The following is a 19,456-nucleotide window of genomic DNA, read 5'->3' as shown; positions in this document are numbered from 1 at the left end:
ATCAGTTTGATGCACATTGCCATGTATGCTTTATCGTGTTGCATTTGTATGTATTGGTTGGTCTGCATTTGAATTATCATCTGCTGAGGAGTATTTTACACGCCTATTTCCTGTTACATCATTTCCGGCTCTTGTGACTTTTGAGAAGATACTTAAAGTGGTTCTAAAGCCTTAAGGTTTTTTGGTGAAAAAACGTCTGTGCTGCAGGATCCCATCCCCCCCTTATACTTACCTAAGCCAGATCCAGTGATGTGAAGCGGCGCTGTCTTCCTCCTCCCTGGGAAGATTGATAACAGCGGAAGCCATTGACTCCCGCTACTGTAAATTAAATGCTGTGTTGAGCCAGTGGGGGGTGGGCCAAGCAGTTGACTGTGTCAATATACACAGACAGGGAGGCTTGTGAGTGAGCCCAGATGGGTGCCCCTATGGAAAGCGAGTTTCCATGGGGGCACCCCCGAAAGAGGAGGCCTGGAGTGGCGTAAAAAGAGGACTGGAGGCTGCTCTGTGCAAAACCATTTCACAAAGCTGTCAAGTATACCATGTTTGTTATTTTAATAAAAAAGGGAAGTTTTAATGTCACTTTAAAAAAAAGCTTTTTAACTTTTAAGCCACTTTTTAACATTTTAAGCCACTCCAGGCTCTAGAAGGATCCCGACCATTTTGCCAGGTTCCTCCCAGTGGTCTAATTAATAGATGGCTCCAGCTCTCCAGTGCACCTCCAACCTGCAAAAGCCTGAGCCTCTTTAAGTCCATACCACAAGTGCATCTACACAGCAAACCATATCACCTCCTGCCAACTACAAGGTGACTCTTGGCAACAAGCCACAGTTCAAGCAGCACCCAGCAGAACCTTATAGACTAAACCACAGCTAAATGCTCTTACAACATCATTTTATCCTGGCATATGGCAGCCTTATTAACCAGAGAACCTTCATGCCCAAGGGGTCCCACAAGTTACTTTGGCACCAAAAAGTGAGTGATCAGACCTGTTTGACTTTTTCAGATATATGATTTGCCGCAAGCTCTTTAACATTATCCTCTCAAGGTTTAATGACTGTCCAGAGAACTATAGGGCTTGGAAATCAACTTTCAAAGCTTCTATAGTTGTACCTGACCCTGAGACCTGTTCCTGTGACCTGCTCCCTTTACTCTGCTCCCTGCATCCAGCTCTCCCAGTAACTTGCTTCCTGCAACTTTTGTTTCCTGTCTTAGTCCTGCTTATGTGTGCGCCCTCTATTTATTATATAGTTAGGTTGTCATTTGGGTTGCTGCACTTTCAAGTTTATTTTGTCACTTTATATCGCTTATGGTTTATTGGTGTTGTAGGAGTGATATTTATGTTACTTAACTTCATTTACCTTATTTAACCTGGTTCCTGATTTCTTAAGGTACAGCCCACTGACCTGGTCATCCTAGATGGATACCTGCTTTTGGTATCCATGACACAGACCCTCGTCCACCTGGACTAAGCTATCTGGACAACGCTCATGGCGTGAATCCAGTGGTGTCTAAACTGGCATACAACCTGCAAGAGAAGTGGGTACAACAGGGCTCAAAATATAAAAGAGACTATAATGTATCTTTTTCTCCAATCTCATATTTTTGCAGGTTCATCAGTGAATAAGCCTGGACAAGAAATGATCCCAGCTTCAGTGAATCTAGCTTGCCTGCTTCATCATCATCAAGGTATGATGGCAAAGCAGCTAAATATAGAGACATAAATAGAGCAGTATCTGCTAAAAAAACAAACATCTCACCTCCTGTATCCTCTCCTGCTCACCAGTGTGATTCGGGTGACAGAGATAAAGATCCTAATCATCAGTGCCCTATTCACAAAAAAAACCTCACCTTCCTAAGAAATGTCATGGAGTGGACTTAGGGCATAGACTGTACAAGAACGCAGGGAGAGTCTCCAGAAACTTGGAATATGCTATAGGTGCTGTCAGGGGCGGACTGACCATACGAACACTCAGGCACTGCCCGAGGTGCCGGGGTCAGTAGGGGGCCCCATGAAATGCCCCTGGTACCTTTTTATAGGCTTTTTTGGGTGTGCTTTGAGTGTAGGCAAGGACACAGGGGCTCCATGATCCCCTATTGCCCGGGGGGGCTCCATGAGTTGTCAGTCCACCCCTGGGTGCTGTGCTTCCTATGAGCATTATGGTAAAAATTGTAAAGTTGTCATCAATTGCACAGAATGCAGTAGAGATAAACACGTTACAGCTATGCATCCTGCTCCACTTCCATACAATCCACAGCAACCACCTACACTGACCTTCAAATCATGGCAGGGAGCAACAATGCCATGCTCCAGCCACAACAAATGTTTCCTTTTCATGCACTGAATTCTGTGGAGAAGGATTAAGCCACAAATGCTGTGCCTACGTATGTCTAATCAAAATATATGCGAAGGATCAACTTTAGAAAGCTACCGGCATATATGCCATAATAGATGAGCAGAGAAACAGATCCCTGGTTAAACCGAAATTCTTTGAGATCTTTGGCATAATGGGACATGCAACACCATATACTCTCAACACCTGTTCTGGTCATGTAGAAACCTCCAGCAGAAGGGACGATGGGTTCATTGTCTCCCATATCAAGGCAAAGGCAAGGGCATACCCTTGCCAACATTAGTTGAGTGTGACCAAATACAAGACAACAGGGAAAAAATCCCTACTCCAGAAGCTGCGTGTCACCTTCCCCACTTAAGGCACCTGGTTACTGATATTCCTCAAATGGACATGGCTGCTGAAACCTTAGTCTTGCTGGGAAGAGACATCCTCAGAGTACATAAAGTATGCCAGCAGTACAATGGATCTGGTGATGCGCCATATGCACAAAGACATGATCTAGATGGGGCAATAGTGGCGTTGTATGCTTAAATAGAATGTGCACACCATCTGATATCAACTCCTTCAAAACTCACGTGTTAAGAAATGGGCTTGCATCTCACTTCAGACAATGCCCTCATCATTTTGAAGTAAAGAAGAAGCCTCTTGAGATCATCCAGGTATCTGATGTTACCCCCATACCCTGTGATGATTGTTTAGGTAGCACAGTGTTTTGTACTACACGTGATGACAAGAGAATAGCCTTTTCATTTGAAGATAAAGATAAATTTAACACCTGGGTTGCACCATTACCTGTTTGTGCTACAATAGTCAGACTACCAAACAATCGTGAGCAACATTTATCCAGATTCACTTCAGCGAACACTAAAGAACCATTTCATTGCCATTATGAAAAGGATCTTTGACAATGATCACGTTGAGCCAGCTCCACCTCTTCCATAACGTGATGAGTGCTGGTATCTGCCTTTCTTTGGAGTGTATCATGGGAAGGATGGAGGAGTATTTATACTAGAATCGAGGGGGTTGGGAGAATTAGATTATAACGGGGGTAGACAGATCAGACAGGGGTCAGTATTTATTGGTGGGTGGAATGGGGAAAGCTGGGGGGAAGGCTATGGCAGATGATAAGAAGGTTCCCATGTTACAAACAACGAGTAGAATTGGTACCATTTGTATGAAAATAAAAAATATGCAAAATATGTGTGAACAAGGTGCCCATGAATTAAAGTGTTTGTTCACAAATGCCAGAAGTCTGCTAAGTAAAATAGGTGAGTTGGAAGCTTTGGTACATGAAGAGAACTATGATTTAATTGGTATTGATGGATCTTGGCTTCATTCTTCACATGACTGGGCCATTATTATTCCTGGCTATGTTCTCTTTCAGAAATAGGAGCGGTGGTGGTGTCTGTCTCTATGTGAGAAGTGACCTCAGAGCGAGTGTGAAAGAAGACCTAGTTGATGGAGAGTGTGATGAGGCTGAAGTATTATGGGTGGAACTGCACATGTGGGTGCATACTATAAAGGTAATCATTGGCGCTTGTTATAGGCCTCCCAGTGTTAATGAGGAGGTGGAGACTCAGCTCCTTGCACAGATCGAAAGGGCTGGGACAGTGATAATAATGGGGGATTATAACTACCTGGAAATTGACTGGAGTAATGGTACTGCAGGAACAGTTAAAGGGCAAACATTTTTAAACCTACTACAAGACAATTTTATGGTACAGTTCATAGAGGCCACAACTAGGATTGATGCTCTGCTGGACCTGGTAATCTCAAACCATGCAGAGCTTATTACAAATGTCCATACAAAAGAACATCTGGATAGTAGTGACCACAACATGATTTCATTTAATGTTAGCTGTAAACAGTGAGCATATGAAGGAAAAATAAAAACGCTCAATTTTAAGAGAGCAAATTTTCTACGGCTGAGAGATGCTCTTTAAGACTTAGACTGGGAGGGAATATTGACATCAATGAACACAACACAGAAATGGGAGTTCTTCAAAAAGACTGTATGTGAACACACTGCAAAATATATTCCCATGGGCAACAAGTTTAAAAGGCTAAAAATCAAACCTATGTGGCTTACAGCCAAAGTTAAAAAAGCTATAGATAAGAAAAGAGCTTTTATTAAATATAAAAATGAAGGAACGCTATCATCGTTTAAACATTACAAAGAATAGAACAGAATATGCAAAAAGGAAATAAAGGCCACAAAAATTTAAAATGAATGACAGATTGCAAAAGATAGCAGGACCAACCCCAAAAAATTCTTCAAATATATTAATAGTAAAAAGGTCAGGTCCGAGCATGTGGGCCCTTTACAAAATAATCTAAAGTGGGTGACTGGGGACAAAGAAAAAGCAAATTTATTAAATACCTTCTTCAGCTCTGTGTATACAAAGGAGCATGGGGGAGTGCTTGTCCATAATGGACATGGTTTTAACACAGCTCCAGATGATCCACATTGGCTCACAATTGATATGATCCAAAAATATTTAGACAGAATAAAGGTGAATAAAGCACTTGGACCGGATGGCATACACCCACAGGTCCTTAGAGAATTGAGCTCTGTCATTTCAAAGCCATTGTTTCTAATTTTTAGGGACTCTTAGAGTGCACCTGTTCCAGCTTCTCAGAATGTTCTTATGCATGTCTGTGTGGACAGACGTGTGTGTGTGTGTGTCCCCGCATCCCCTAAGATGCCTTTTTATGATGCAAGTAAACGTCATAATTCATGATCTTAGAACCTTGTATGGTAAACAATACTGCTTAGCAGAGCAATTTCATTGAAAGGAGGGGACGTTACATATATGGTCTTTTGACTGACAGGCACATATGTAGTGATCATAATAAGATGGTGATGTTACATCAGCTTGCTCATTTGACCAGTCTCTGATTAAATTATATAAATTAAGAATGTATCTTTACAACATCTCAATAGTGTTGTATAACCAGAAATCGTGTTAATTCTCTCTTTTCTTTCCTTTTTCTTTTTCGCCCCAATCACTATTAATATTCCTCTAATATAGGCCTTATGGGCTTCCCACACCATCGCTACAGACACCTCTTCATCTCATTTCTTTCAAAATATTGTTCTATTTCTCTTTTAATTGTCTGTTCCGTCTCCTGATCCTGAAGAAATGTCTCATTTAATCTGCACGTGTGTATCTTTTTATGTTCTTTTCCCCATATCAACCTCATTGTGGCAGGTGCATGATCCGATAGTGTTATAACTTCTATCTTTGCTTTCACCAAAGACTCTATGGGGTTTATTTACTAAAGCTGGAGAGTCCAAAATCAGACTCCCTTCTGCATAGAAACCAATCAGCTTCCAGGTTTCATTGCTAAAGCTTCATTGAACAAGCTGAGGTTAGAAGCTTATTGGTTTCTATGCAGAAGGGAGTCTGATTTTGGACTCTCCAGCTTTAGTAAATAAACCCCTCTAAGTCTGTGATCTAGCAATATATAATCCAATCTTGAGGACATCTCATGTGCATGAGAATAGAAGGTAAAGTCTCTATCTTTCAGATTTTTAATTCTCCAACTATCCACCAACTGACAATGTTGTATTGTTTTCCCTAATACTTTCAAGTATTTATTGCCCTCTCTCAGCACATGTGACGTCGTATCCATCTGCGGTTCCGTGCAACAGTTAAAATCTACTGCCACAATTAGTTTGCCTTTTTTAAAATCTAATAGCTTCTTCAATATGTTCTTTAGATAGACCTCAGGATTTTCATTAGGGCAATATATATTTGCCAATGTACATTCTACCTCTTGCAATTTCCCCTTTAAAAATAAAAATCTCCCCTCTGGATCCTCCAATTTGTCTTCCAAACTAAACCTTATATTTTTCGCAAACCCAATTGCTACACCTTTTGCACGTTTAGTTGGGGAGTCTGCATAATACCATATTGGGTAGTGCCTAGAATACAACTTCACATTTGTTTCCTGTATTAAGTGAGTTTCCTGTATAAACACTACCTCAATAAATATTTCTCGTATTTCTCTAAGTATCTTAAATCTTTTCTCCGGACTATTTAACCCTTTGACATTAGGGGGTTTATTTACTAAAGCTGGAGAGTCCAAAATCAGACTCCCTTCTGCATAGAAACCAATCAGCTTCTAACCTCAGCTTGTTCAATGAAGCTTTGGCAATGAAACCTGGAAGCTGATTGGTTTCTATGCAGAAGGGAGTCTGATTGACTCTCCAGCTTTAGTAAATAAACCCCTATGCGTCATAAAATTAACCTCCTCCATTACTATAAATTTTTCCGTTCTTTCTTTCCCTAGGACTCTCCCTACTTTCTCCTCCCATTTTGCTGAGTGTCATCCTTATCCCTCCCTCCACCCTCCTCCCTTCCCCCTCCCCATCCCTTAGGCTACCTTTTTGCCTACAAATCATTTGTGGTCCTAATCCCACTTTTGATTCGACTTTAAGGTGGTGCTCTGACTATGTACGATTCACCAGCCACCTATCCTCCTCCATGCCCTGCCACTCTCTATATCCAGTAGTAAGTCTCCAGCGACCCACCAGAGTGGAAGGGCTGGAGGGAGAGAGAAAGAGGGGCAGGTGGAGAAAGAAAAAAAAAAAAAAGGAAAAACCCTCTCCTCTTCCTCCTCCCCTTATCTACTCTCTAATTTTTCCTTTTAGCTACCTGCCAATCCTCTTTTTCAATAGCCCATATCTCTCTTTCCTCTTCTTCCCACCCAGGTATCTCTATTCTCTGCAAATCAAGTCTCTCACAAAAGTCTCTCATCTCTTCAGGAAATCTAGATCTTGCTGTACGCCCATTTTTCTGTCCGATAAAACACGCTGGAAATCCCCATCTATATTGCACATTTTGCTTCCTCATCTGCTCCAGCAATGGTTTCAAGGATCTCCTTCTTGTCAATGTCTCTGCTGCTAAATCAGCAAAAATCTGGATATTTATTTCTCCATATTTACTGTTCTTCCTTTGATCTTCTTCCATATCTTTTCTTTATCCCCATAATTATGGAATTGTACAATTATATCTCTCGGTCTTTCTTTACCCTTTTCTTGTTGGGGCTTTCCTATTCTATATACACCGCCCAATTTAAGAGTCTCTGATGCAGATCTATCCATTATAGTATTCAACATTTTACATATTATACCCATTAGATCTTCTCCATGTGAAATCTCTGGTACCCCTCGAATCTTTAGATTACTTCTCCTATCCCTATTTTCTTGATTCTCTATTTTATATAGCAGCTTTCTTTGTTCTTTTCTCATTTCTATCGTCTATTTTTCTAATTTCAAAATATTTTGGGCATTTTTATTCACTCTTCCACTCTTGATAACATTTGCCCCAGGTCTTTCTGTATTATCGCCTTCTCTTGTTTTATTGATTTGTCAAGACCTTTAAACATTTCTGCTATTTCTTTTTTGTTTGGCACCTGTAGGTCACATTCTTGTTCTCCCACCTCCACTCTTTCTATCACTTGTTGACCACTATTAGCCATTCCCAGGGATAGTCTAGGACTGTCTTCCAAACTTATTTCCAGCTCTCTCCTTTCACTTATTCCTTGTCTTTCTGGGGTCAAATTCCCCTGTGAGGGTATATATTTTTTAATTGTACCGGTTAGGGAACCCTTGGGCCCATTTCCTTTGGCTGCTTTATTTTTCATGCCGCTGTAAAACTTGATTCCCTTATCCAAGTTCTGGGGGGGAGGCGGTTTCCTCTTCTTTTATTGTCCCGTTTGTCACTTTAAATTCTCCTCTGCCCAATTCTATTCCTTCTAGGTCTTGTGCTATAATATTTTTGTCCTTTTCTTTTGGCCCCCCTGGGTGATCTCCCCCTTTTAATTTCGCAATACAGTTCAGTTCTTTCTATATAGTTCCACTCATCTTCTCACTTATATGGGCTGACTTCTGCCTCTTGCTTCTGTGGGCTGTGATTCCCCACAGCCCCTTTACTTAGAATGCCGCTTTTCTTGTTTAGGGGGAGATTCCCCCTGCAGGGTCCTTTACTTTCCTTGTCCTGTATGGATGGGGGATTATGTGCAAGCCCCCTATGTCCGAGGAGAAAGCCGGCGTCTTCCTCTGCCTGCAATCGCCGGCCGGCCTCTCCTCTTCCCAGCACTCCCCCACGGGGGGCCACGCGGTCGCCCCCGCTTCTTTCAGACTGCAGGCCACCCACCGCTCTGGATGGAGACCGCCGTGGTGGACATCAGGCACTTCGTCCACCCCTCCAGCTGCCTCGTCCCACGACCCCCGCGATCCACAGCCCCCTCCGGGCCTCCAAACCCCCCCCCTCACGGGTAGGTCTCTGAACACTTTGCGGACATCACTTAGCAGCTTTGGCAGGACACTTGAGGTGCAGGCAGCTGGCTATCGGAGAGCTCTCACATCGAGCTCTCCTTCACCACCATAGTCAGGCTCCTCCCTCCCCAGCATTTAAAGATTTAAATCTGGGAATGGACATGCCTCTTGTTCCAAGAAGTCTGGGCTTACAATGGAACTCAAGTCAGCTTTGCAGAAAAGCCAAACGTGGTGTTCTGTCAGTGGTGAACAATCTATATGATCCACTGGGTTTTGTGGCTACCATCACCATACAAGGTAAATCCTTATTAAGACAGTGATCAGAGACTGTTAAGGATTGGGATGCTCGACTTCCAACAAACATTCAAAATGGGAGTCCTGGAAACAATCTCTACATGCCTTAGATTAAATTAACATACCAAGCTGCTACACTTCAGCTTCCCTTGCTGCAAGTTGGAGAAAAGAGATTCACATCTTCTCAAATGCATTCAATGAGGCCATAGCAGCTGTTGCCTACCTCAAGGTAAGAGATTCTCTCAATCAAACCCATGTAGGGTTTCTGTTTGGTAAAGCTACCGTACTTTTCGCTTCATAAGACGCACTTTTTTCCCCCAAAAAATGGGGGAAAAGGTCTGTGCTTCTTATGGAGCGGCCGGTCTGGTATTTCTGCCGACTCCGTGTTAGAATACCAGGCTGGCTGCTCGGCTCTAGTGTGCAGAAGAGCCTGCTCCTCGGTCATACCTGTTCCTCGGTCCAGCAGTGTCCTGCTTGCACTGGCATCTTCAGTGGGGCAGCTTGCGGCTTCAAATTGTCAAATTCAGGTACCCGCCCCCCCGCTCCACTAAGGTCTGCAGTCTCTGGCCACCTCCTGTACTATGTCCACAGTCTCTGGTCATCTCCTGTACTATGTCCACAGTCTCTGGTCATCTCCTATACTATGTCCACAGTCTCTGGTCATCTCCTGTACTATGTCCACAGTCTCTGGTCATCTCCTGTACTATGTCCACAGTCTCTGGTCATCTCCTGTACTATGTCTGCAGTCTCTGGTAATTTCTTGTACTATGTCTGCAGTCTCTGGTCATCTCCTGTACTATGTCTGCAGTCTCTGGTAATTTCTTGTACTATGTCTGCAGTCTCTGGTCATCTCCTGTACTATGTCCACAGTCTCTGGTCATCTCCTATACTATGTCCACAGTCTCTGGTCATCTCCTGTACTATGTCCACAGTCTCTGGTCATCTCCTGTACTATGTCCACAGTCTCTGGTCATCTCCTGTACTATGTCTGCAGTCTCTGGTAATTTCTTGTACTATGTCTGCAGTCTCTGGTCATCTCCTGTACTATGTCTGCAGTCTCTGGTAATTTCTTGTACTATGTCTGCAGTCTCTGGTCATCTCCTGTACTATGTCCACAGTCTCTGGTCATCTCCTGTACTATGTCTGCAGTGTCTGGTCATTTCTTGTACTATGTCCGCAGTCTCTGATAATCTCCTGTACTCTGTAGTCTCTGGTCATCTCCTGTACTATGTCTGCAGTCTCTGGTCATCTTCTGTACTATGTCTGCAGTCTCTGGTCATCTCCTGTACTATGTCCGCAGTCTCTGGTCATCTCCTGTATTATGTCCGCAGTCTCTGGTCATCTCCTGTACTATGTCTGCAGTCCATTGGTTCAATATATTTTTTTTCTTGTTTTCCTCCTCTAAACTCAAGGTGCGTCTTATGGTCAGGTGCGTCTTATGGAGTGAAAAATACGGTAAGTTAGCACCTAAGCCTGAGCACACAATTCACAGGCTTGAACTTTGTGGGACTTTACTAGCCATAGAAATTGCAGATTTTATACTGAGTGAGCTAGACATTCAGATAGATGATATCAAATTCACAGACAGCAAAGTTGTTTTGAGCTACAAATACGCTTCTATATCTATATCGGCAACCATGTAGAAAGAATCAGAAAATCCTCAAGGCCTGAAGAATGGCATCATGTTCCATCAGAGCTTAATCCTGCAGATCATGTCACCAGGCCAGTGTCTGCAAGTGTCTTTGCAAATTCTTCTTGGTTAACAGGCCCTGAATTCCTGCAGAATACAGAAGAATTGTACAGCTGAGGCCTTCACTCTTCTAGATCCTGACAACGATCTAGAGATTCATCCTGAAGTCAAGACCCTTGCCAACAGATCTGCACAAAGATTCATCTTGGGTTCTCATCACTTTGAATGTTTCTCCAAGTGGACAAGACTTGTATGCACTATTGCAAGGTTAGTCAATATTTCTCTCTGCTATCACACTAAGTCTAATGATTCTGGCTGATGCTAATGTCAAGGCTGGCACTTATGCCAAAAACCTCTTTCTGCAAAGGACATTGCTGAAAGCCAACTGATCATAATAAGCAACGAACAACAGAATGTATTTAATGTATCTGTGACAAGCAGGACATTCCAAAAAACGGTTCAGTTGTCAACCTGAACCCATTTATTGACAGTCATGGCATGCTAAGGGTTGGTGGATTTTTAAACATAGCTAAGTTGGGAGAGCAAGAACAGAATCCATTTATTATACTTGGTCGCCATCATCTCTCCACCTTGCTCATATGGCACTACCATGAAAGAGTTAAGCACCAAGGTAGACATTGCACAGAGGGTGCCATAAGAGCCGCAGACCTTTGGATTGTTGGAGGCAATTCCTTGACATCCGATGGCCAGTGAAGTAGTTAAGATCTGACTGTGGAACTAACTTTATTGGAGCCTACCAAGAGTTACAGCTCAATTCTAGGCCAGTCCAGGACTTTCTAGCTGAAAGGGGCTGTACATTGATTTTCAATCCTCCTCATTCTTCCCACATGGGTGGGTTATGGGAGAGAATAATAGACATCACACGTAAGATACTGAACTCTATGTTAATGGACTTGAACTCCACAAGGCTTACTCATGAGAGTTTAACTACCTTTCTGGCAGAAGTGTCTGCCATAATCAATTCAACACCACTTGTTCCAATATCTACAGAACCAGAGTCCCCAACCATCCTTACTCCAGCTACTCTTCTTAACCAGAAGCTTTGGTCTGTTCCTGTTCCTCCTAGAGACTTTTCTATACCATGATCAATGAAAGCGAGTACAACACCTCACCAACTGCTTCTGGAATCATTAGAAGATGGAGTATCTTTCTCTTCAGCAGGGATGCAGAAAATGGCAACGTCTGATCTCTTATCTCCAAGTTGGAGACCTTGTTCTGCTTAAAGACCAGCAAGCTGAAAGAATTGAATGGCCCATGGGGATCATTGTAAAGACCATTTCTAGTGGTGATAGTAAGGTTCGTAAAATAGAGGTGAAAATTGCCAAACAAGGTACTGTAAAGACTTTCATCAGACCCATCACAGAACTTGTTTTGCTCTTACCCTTTGGGAACTGAACTGGCTTACCTGGGTTTGTTGGATCCTGTTTCTTACCTCAAGAAGAATGTGCCTTGGACTTTAATTGATACTACTTGATGCCTTGTATTGCAGTTATTTTTGTTGCATATATATGCATGTTCTTTCCTTTTGTCTTTCAGGTCTTCAAGACAACTGAAAATTGCCCTTTTGTTTATTTAAACTTGCATAACCACCGCTATTTTATAATATAGTGGTATTTTACAATACCAGTTGGGGAGTGTGCTTTTACACTTGTTGCATGAAAATATAACATAATACATAGTCATGGTTAATGTTCATATTACTGTGAATTGAGAATTTATATAGTTAATTTCCTTAAGCCTTTGTTTATTAGCTCTAGTATAATTAGTTAATATAATGCCATCTTGTGATTATTTTGGTTATTGCACCATCCTTTTCTGTTACCTCCCACTAGTGATAGATTTCCTTTTCCTTCTTACACTGTCTTAATGGGATGAAAATGGCCACTTTTCTCTAGGCCTTATGTTAATCTGCCCGGGAACGCATTACCTGCAAATACCATCCTGTCGTTCATCTGTCACATATTGTCTGCTGTGACCTACTGCATTCAATAAAGATCTTTGTGGATGAGAAAAAGGTGTTTGAGTTCAGCTAACTGATAAAGACTGTCCGCAGTGATTGTATCTGCTTATACAGGCCAGGCATAGTGGTCTCAACAAGGGACAAGTCACTAATACAACAGCTGGAGTCAGAAAAATAGTGCTCAACAAAGTACATACTCACCTGTGCAGTGAATCCACCACTGTCCTGCTGCAATCTGCTGCTTAGGTGCCACCCAGTACGTCCTGAGCTGCCATCTTGGTCATATACATCATATGCATATGATTTTCTGATCTCATATGTAACATTATCAGAGCAGACAGCAGTTTTATAGGATGCTCTAAGGACCCTCCCATGGGGAGAGTATGGGGCAGTATGGTTTCTGTCAGGTTTTTATTGCCATGTATGTTATTGCTATTTGCTCCTAGAACCAAAACTGATGCAAGTCAAAATTTTACGCTTGTCACTGAAATTAAAGTTGCAGGGAAAGCTTCCAACAGTAACACCTCTGCCAGTGACAACTCTCTAGAGGGGATTACCTTTCACTTCCTGTCGTGTCTCTGGGACAGAAGAAGACAGTCATTTTTACCTTGCCCTACTCTATCTAAACCCCCAAATGATTTTTAACTAGAGATATACTTTAAAGCCCAGCTCCAGCCATTTTTTTTTGTTTTGAGTGGAGGAATAATTAAAGCCTTGTCAGGTTTTTATTGCCACCTATGTCTCTAATATAGAGATTTTCTCCTAATACTCTAGGACAGGAAGTGATGGGAAATCTCTCCAATGGGGATACAAATAAATACAATAATTAAATTTTAGTACAGTGAGGAAAGGTTAGAACTTCTGACTTTGTTTCATTGCTGCTCATGCCTTCTTGTTCCAGTGACAACTGGATCTACCGTTTTTTGTACAGGCTTCACAGGGACAGGCAGAAGGGATTAGGACATACACGGTCTGCATGTATGTGTGTGTGATTTTTCTTCTAACAGCAATCTGTGGCTGCATGACTAATATAATAGTGATGTAGCGCTGTAGTTGCTATTATGACCCTTTTACAATATCAAGTAAGTAGTCAACTATACTTATAATTGTGACATTTATAAGTGATGAGTGCAGTATAAATTAAAACATATACATATCCAGGTGATCATTCCATCATTGCCGTGACACACAGTGATTCCCTATACAGGAATATGCATCACCTTAAGGATCAGGATCCTGATGAAGCTACGAGGGGCGTGGCGTAACGCGTAGATGCGAAGTGGTGACGTACTTCCGGTCCAGCGCCATCTTAGTACACCAGAGAGTCCTCAGTACACCCATGTGAGGTGACACAGGCGATTTGTACTTCTGCTAAGTGTGAGTGTGTACTTGGCGTTTTTCTTCTATTAAAGCTTTTACATGCAGTGTTGCACTATGGAAGATCTCTGTTTTTCTATTGTATGAGTCCCTAACATCATGAATGTATATGAGTATTCATACAGCTACCTGGCCATGGAGGAATAGTGAAAGGTGGAGGAAAAGCTCACTGAAGTTTGTGGAGTTAATCCTTACTTGGAGAGATCGTGTAGGATCCTGGGTGATCCGCAAGGCTTTTTGGCCCCTGTGGGTCGCAGGGGGAAGGTGAGCGGGCATGCCTGCCATATAGGAGCATTACTCACCACCGGCACAGGAGCATGTTGTCTGTCATTGTTTGTGTGTGTTGTTGAGACACATGCTAGACACCGGATATTGTGGACAGCTACATCACCATTATTTATATAGATCACCTATTTAAGGTGATGCATATCCCTGTATAGGGAATCACTGTGTGTCACGGCAATGATGGAATGATCACCTGGATATGTATATGTTTTAATTTATACTGCACTCATCACTTATAAATGTCACAATTATAAGTATAGTTGACTACTTACTTGATATTGTAAAAGGGTCATAATAGCAACTACAGCGCTACATCACTATTACATTAGTTTTTATTTTTCCATCTAAAGGTGAGGATTGGATGTAAGCTGCTGTTTCACAAGTCTTTGTAGACATAGCAGCGCAGGAGGATCCACTACAAATTTGTTGCTGCATGTCCTCTTCAGGGACCTCAGAGTGAATAACTGTAATCTATGTGTAGCACCCTCCTATTCAGGTGCTAGGATGTGTATAGTTAGGTTAAGCATAGCTGTGTTTCTCTGCTTACCAGAGAGGCTGTCAGGTAAATTTAGTGTGGTATTCTGCTTAACAGAATGCTGTGATTGATTAGTTAGGTGTGCTCATGTGCTCCGGTGCTGTTGGAGTTTGTCTGAGTTCTGCCCACCTTCAGGAAGCTACGAAAGCCTTCCAGAACATGGGTAAGGGCTAGGCAAATGAACAGCATGAATATGAATACAGCTCTGGTGAATTGCAGGGGAAGGCAGTCCCATTGCATGCTGGGAGTGGTATTTATAGTCGGAGAGCACAAGGGCTCAGTGTCTTTTCCCGAGAGTGGATTGCACCAAACCAGGCTTGAGGCAGGCTGCCTCACCTGGCACTTGCTGCCATGCGGCCTCAGGTGGGTTGACCTGAGGGCCTGAAGTCAGAGAGAGAGTGACCCTGGTTCTTCAGTAAGCTAACTGAGGGGAGCTGTCTGCCAAAAATACTGTCTAGTATCACTAGAGAGAGTCGCTTGGAATATTGGAAGGAGACAACCATTTTGTCCTTGGACTTGTGAGTACAGACTCTGAGAGATCTTGGGGACTCTGCGCTTGCTACCTCTCTGATGCTTGATAGTCAGCGCAGGTCTTAGAAAGGTAGCATGGGCTAGTATTCTGAAGAGCTTGTCCAACTGTTGCTACTAGTGTCGGGACAAGGTCTTCCAGTGCTCAGGGCAAAGATGACAAACTACGTGCCTCTTCACCCCCCATTCATGATGGGCAAGCTTAGGGGATCCTATTTCCAGCAGTCACTTGCTTGTCAGCCTGCACTACCTCCTGGCCCTCTCTTCCTTTCCTTGCTGCTCCCATTGCTGTGATGCCACTGTCATTACTCCTGTCAGCCTTGTAACAGAAGGATGGCACCCCCATCTCTACAGTAAACTATTGGACCCTGGGCAGCCCTCCCCATCTGCCCACCCCTTGTTCTGGCCCTGGTTGCTACTGCAAAGGACTTTGCTCAGCTACGTTACCCTTGGGCTGTTGCAGTCTGTCGTAACTGGCTTATACCTGAGGAGCTCAGCCCTGTACCTACTACTACTACTGCAAAAAGAGACTTTGTTCACTACTAAAACTACCTGCTGCTAAATGTTGCAAGAGAAGTCTGCTATCTACTGTCAGCCAAGACTTCCTAAGCTTTCAACTAAGAGATCAGCTAGATGTCCTCAATGTGAATAGTTCTCATTTTGGAGTATCCTACTACAATTCTCCATCCCTATCCCCAGTTCTACAATAAAACTCCAAAAACAAAACATCACCTAGACTGATCGTTGAAGACAACGAGCGGAAGTGCGTGCGTGTATTTGGATGAAGGAATACACTGTGCCTGGCTGCGGGGCGAATCAAGGGGATTCCATGGAAAACATACAAGTTTCTCCTTCGGGGTAGTGCTAAATATGTAATCAAGAGTTAGGGCCCTCCATCCCCATTGATAGGTTTGTTTCCTGTCGCTAAACTCTTTCTAATCAACAACATCGTGTCTGAGGTTTGGAGAGCAAAACTGAACTGCAATTCAGAATGAGGATGAACCAGTGCTTTGTAAAGGGTTAGAATTATTGATTTATCTCTTGAATGTATGCCTTTTTTAATGTAATATAGTATTTTGCTGGCTTTTGTTAGCTGTAGCTTGACTTTGCATGCTATTTCTAAGCCTGTGATCCAGCACTCCCACATCATTTTCCATCACTGATTCTCCCAGGGAAGCCCCTCCTAATATGTAATTTATATGTATATTTGGCACTATGTGCATAAATTTACATTTGTCAATATTGAACCTCTTCTGCCATCTAGCTGTCCAGCTTCCTATTTAGTCTTCTGTAATGATGCTATATCCTGTTATTCCACAGCATAATTCGATTTTTATCAACAAACGCTGTCATTTAACCCTTAATTCCAATCTCTATATCATTAATATTGGCCCCAGTACAGAACTCTGGGGCACACCTTTCAGAAAATTAGTGATTTATCACTATTTTCTGTACCTGTAATTTTTATTTACCAGAAATTCACCCATTTTCTAACAGCTTTTTAAATAGTTTAACTAAATAAAAGCAAGCTAAAAAAGAATAGCTTTCCTCCACAGTACATTGTTTTCTGCCATTAAATGTTAATAATAGCATCATTCAACCTTTTCCACTTTTTGTTAGCACATTAACTTATTGGTTCCTTGTACTGCTTGTTCATCTCAGACATAAATAAAAATTAATAATGTTTTAATGAGTAATCAGTTTAATTAATTTTTTGTTTTTTATATCTGCTCATTCAGCTTTAATATCAATGTATCTCAAAATATTATTTAAAATAGTACAGTAACGTGACTTAACACTTACACAAAAATATTGGGCCTGATAAACTATAAATGGCGCAGTGCTCTGCACTGATCCATGTATATTTGTGTGCACAAATGTGATCTCTGTGTCCTAAAAACAGAGATCCCACAGGGACCTGACACACGGTCACTGTGCAGGGAGTGATAGAGTGAGTGTGTGGCTTATTCTCCTCTCTCCCCCACAATCAGGAAGTGATCCCCAGGGGAGAGTGAAGTGCAGCCAAAAGGGCAGCACAGGGCTGCTTTCTGCTTACTCTATTTGTTGAGTATCCATAGGGACACTTATCAGAAGAAACTTCCGGGCTGCTTCCCTACTCCTCCATTCTGTTTAGGCAGAGGGAGGAAACAGCTTCTCTAGGATCAGTCTCCCTCTGCTAAGTGTCTGTACAAATACTTATTAAAGAAGTCATTCCAGTGTGCAGATCTGCACCCCCTCAGACCGCACTACCACATTGTTGCAAAGATTTTAGTTTCTAGGCACAGAAACTGCAAAATTAGGCTGACAAATCACAATCTGCGATTTTGAAGTTTATGATGCATGTGTCCCAAATCCTCTTCAGAATAGATGCTTTATGTTTTTATATCACATGTGTGCCAAAAACTGTGGGAAAAACAATAGTTTATCAGGCCCACTGTCTTAGTTGAAAGCAGTATTATTACATTGTAAAATGTTTAATATCATTAATTATCTTGATTACAAATTATTGATACTAAAGTCTTTCATGCAGGCATGTGGTGGGTGCTGCTGCAGTATAGTGCTGATATAAAATAACAGTTGCATATTATACAAAACAATCAGAGATGGAGACATGGTCTAGGCTTTCACTCTTCTTCTGATGTATACTCTCCTCTTCACAGAGAAAGGCCGGTTAGGAGGGTGAGTAAGTTTTTCTTGCCGTTGTGGAAAAGTTCTTGGATTTGTTGCAGGGTTTCTAGGAGCCATGCGCAGTCTCTTTCTTATGAAAGCCCTATTGATACCATCAAGACGATCATTTAATTCACCAATCCGTTTTTTCAGAGATTTAACATCTCTTAGAAGGTCATCGAGTGCCTCAGAAAGTGATCGGATACTAAAATCGAAAAAATTTGAGAAATATGACTCATGTTCATGTGATTAGGTGTATGCACACTTCACTCTATTCCTTGGCATCATACTGTACATTGTTATACTAAGGATATACGTAATACTGAGAACTACTTAAACCATTGTTGTGTTACATTATTTGATTTATTATTATTTCTCTGTGACCATCACTTGTTTATTATTGCTCTGTATCTTTAAGCTGTCTCCTTCTGTCTATGCTGCGCTTTCTCTCACCGTACTTGTGTATATCCCTCCCTTTTGCCGCTCTCTGTAGTCATTCCACTGTATCCTGTCCACCTGTATGCATCTTTCCATGAGGCTTACATTAACGTTTTTCTACATATGGTTTTTCTCCATTAAACGGAAAATTCGAATGGTTTTCCTCATCTGACTTCCTCAACATGTAAGTTTATTCATTGAGTTAAACTGTCTTACCCGATACAAGAGATAGATTCAACACCACATCTTATAGCTGTATACATCGCTGGAGATAAAGTTTATGGGCTTGTAGTTGAGTCAGAACAGTAGAAAAACAGAGTTACAGCCTACCTACAAAATTCCTGGTTGACAGTACTGATACAGACAATATTTATTGCTCTCATTGCAAAGCTGGCAGGAGCATGTGTGAGCCTCCATAAATAAGCACAGGCACAACTTTCCTGCTTGCTTATCTCTCAGTCATTATCTGCTTAAGTCAACATGAGTTACAAGGACTCTGTCTGTGAAAAGATGTCACACACAGCAGACCAAGTCTCTGATCCTGCTGTGTTACCCAAGCGCTCAGTTAAACCAACTTGGAAAATGATGGAAAATTATGAAACTTTTAAGAACTGAGCTAACAACTAGCCTGAAGTTATTATAGGAAAAGGTTGTTACTTAATCTAACACACTCTCTGTTGAACATGAGGTAAGGCCACTAGAGGGCGCCATCCAACAACATTATGCCTCATATGAGCTTTATCAGTTACCAGCAACAAGTTCAATAATGTTTTATGAAGTATGAACATGGAAGATTCGTTAGAGGAATTAAACAGCTTCCAGCTTCTAGAAAGAAACATTTTTATCCAGCAAACCAAATTAAAGGCAGAAGAAAAGATAAAGCTACTACAAGACACTGCATCACACAGATCCGTGTCTACATGACAATCTAAAAAGTCCTCTAAATCCCATAGGTCAAAACGCTCTACATTCAGTGACAACTTATTAGTGTCGGCGCTATAATGGAAGCCAGCAAGGGGCAGAC

General features: G+C 42.0%; 1 protein-coding gene and 1 long non-coding RNA gene across 2 annotated transcripts in view; one reads left to right on the top strand and one right to left on the bottom strand.

The window, feature by feature from the left end:
- Positions 1-170: 170 nt before the first annotated feature.
- On the top strand, positions 171-14,020 carry LOC149454181 (uncharacterized). The gene is made up of 4 exons (XR_016314356.1): positions 171-972; positions 1,609-1,686; positions 3,736-3,874; positions 13,810-14,020. It is a non-coding gene; the product is annotated as an uncharacterized LOC149454181 (long non-coding RNA).
- A 2,986-nt stretch (positions 14,021-17,006) lies between these two features.
- Positions 17,007-19,456, bottom strand: part of LOC149454180 (uncharacterized) — a 93,400-nt gene continuing 90,950 nt past the window's right edge. The window contains exon 4 of the mRNA XM_089687703.1: positions 17,007-18,199. Within this exon, the coding sequence (XP_089543829.1) occupies positions 17,944-18,199 (256 nt within the window). The 3' untranslated portion in view covers positions 17,007-17,943. The remainder of the gene's footprint in view (positions 18,200-19,456) is intronic.

This window comes from Staurois parvus, unplaced genomic scaffold, assembly GCF_062004578.1.
Source record: "Staurois parvus isolate SC_StPar_1 unplaced genomic scaffold, SC_StPar_1.0 ptg000436l, whole genome shotgun sequence".
Classification (NCBI taxonomy): domain Eukaryota; kingdom Metazoa; phylum Chordata; class Amphibia; order Anura; family Ranidae; genus Staurois; species Staurois parvus.
The sequence above is the reverse complement of the archived record's forward strand: the minus strand, read 5'-3'. Positions and strand labels throughout refer to the sequence as shown.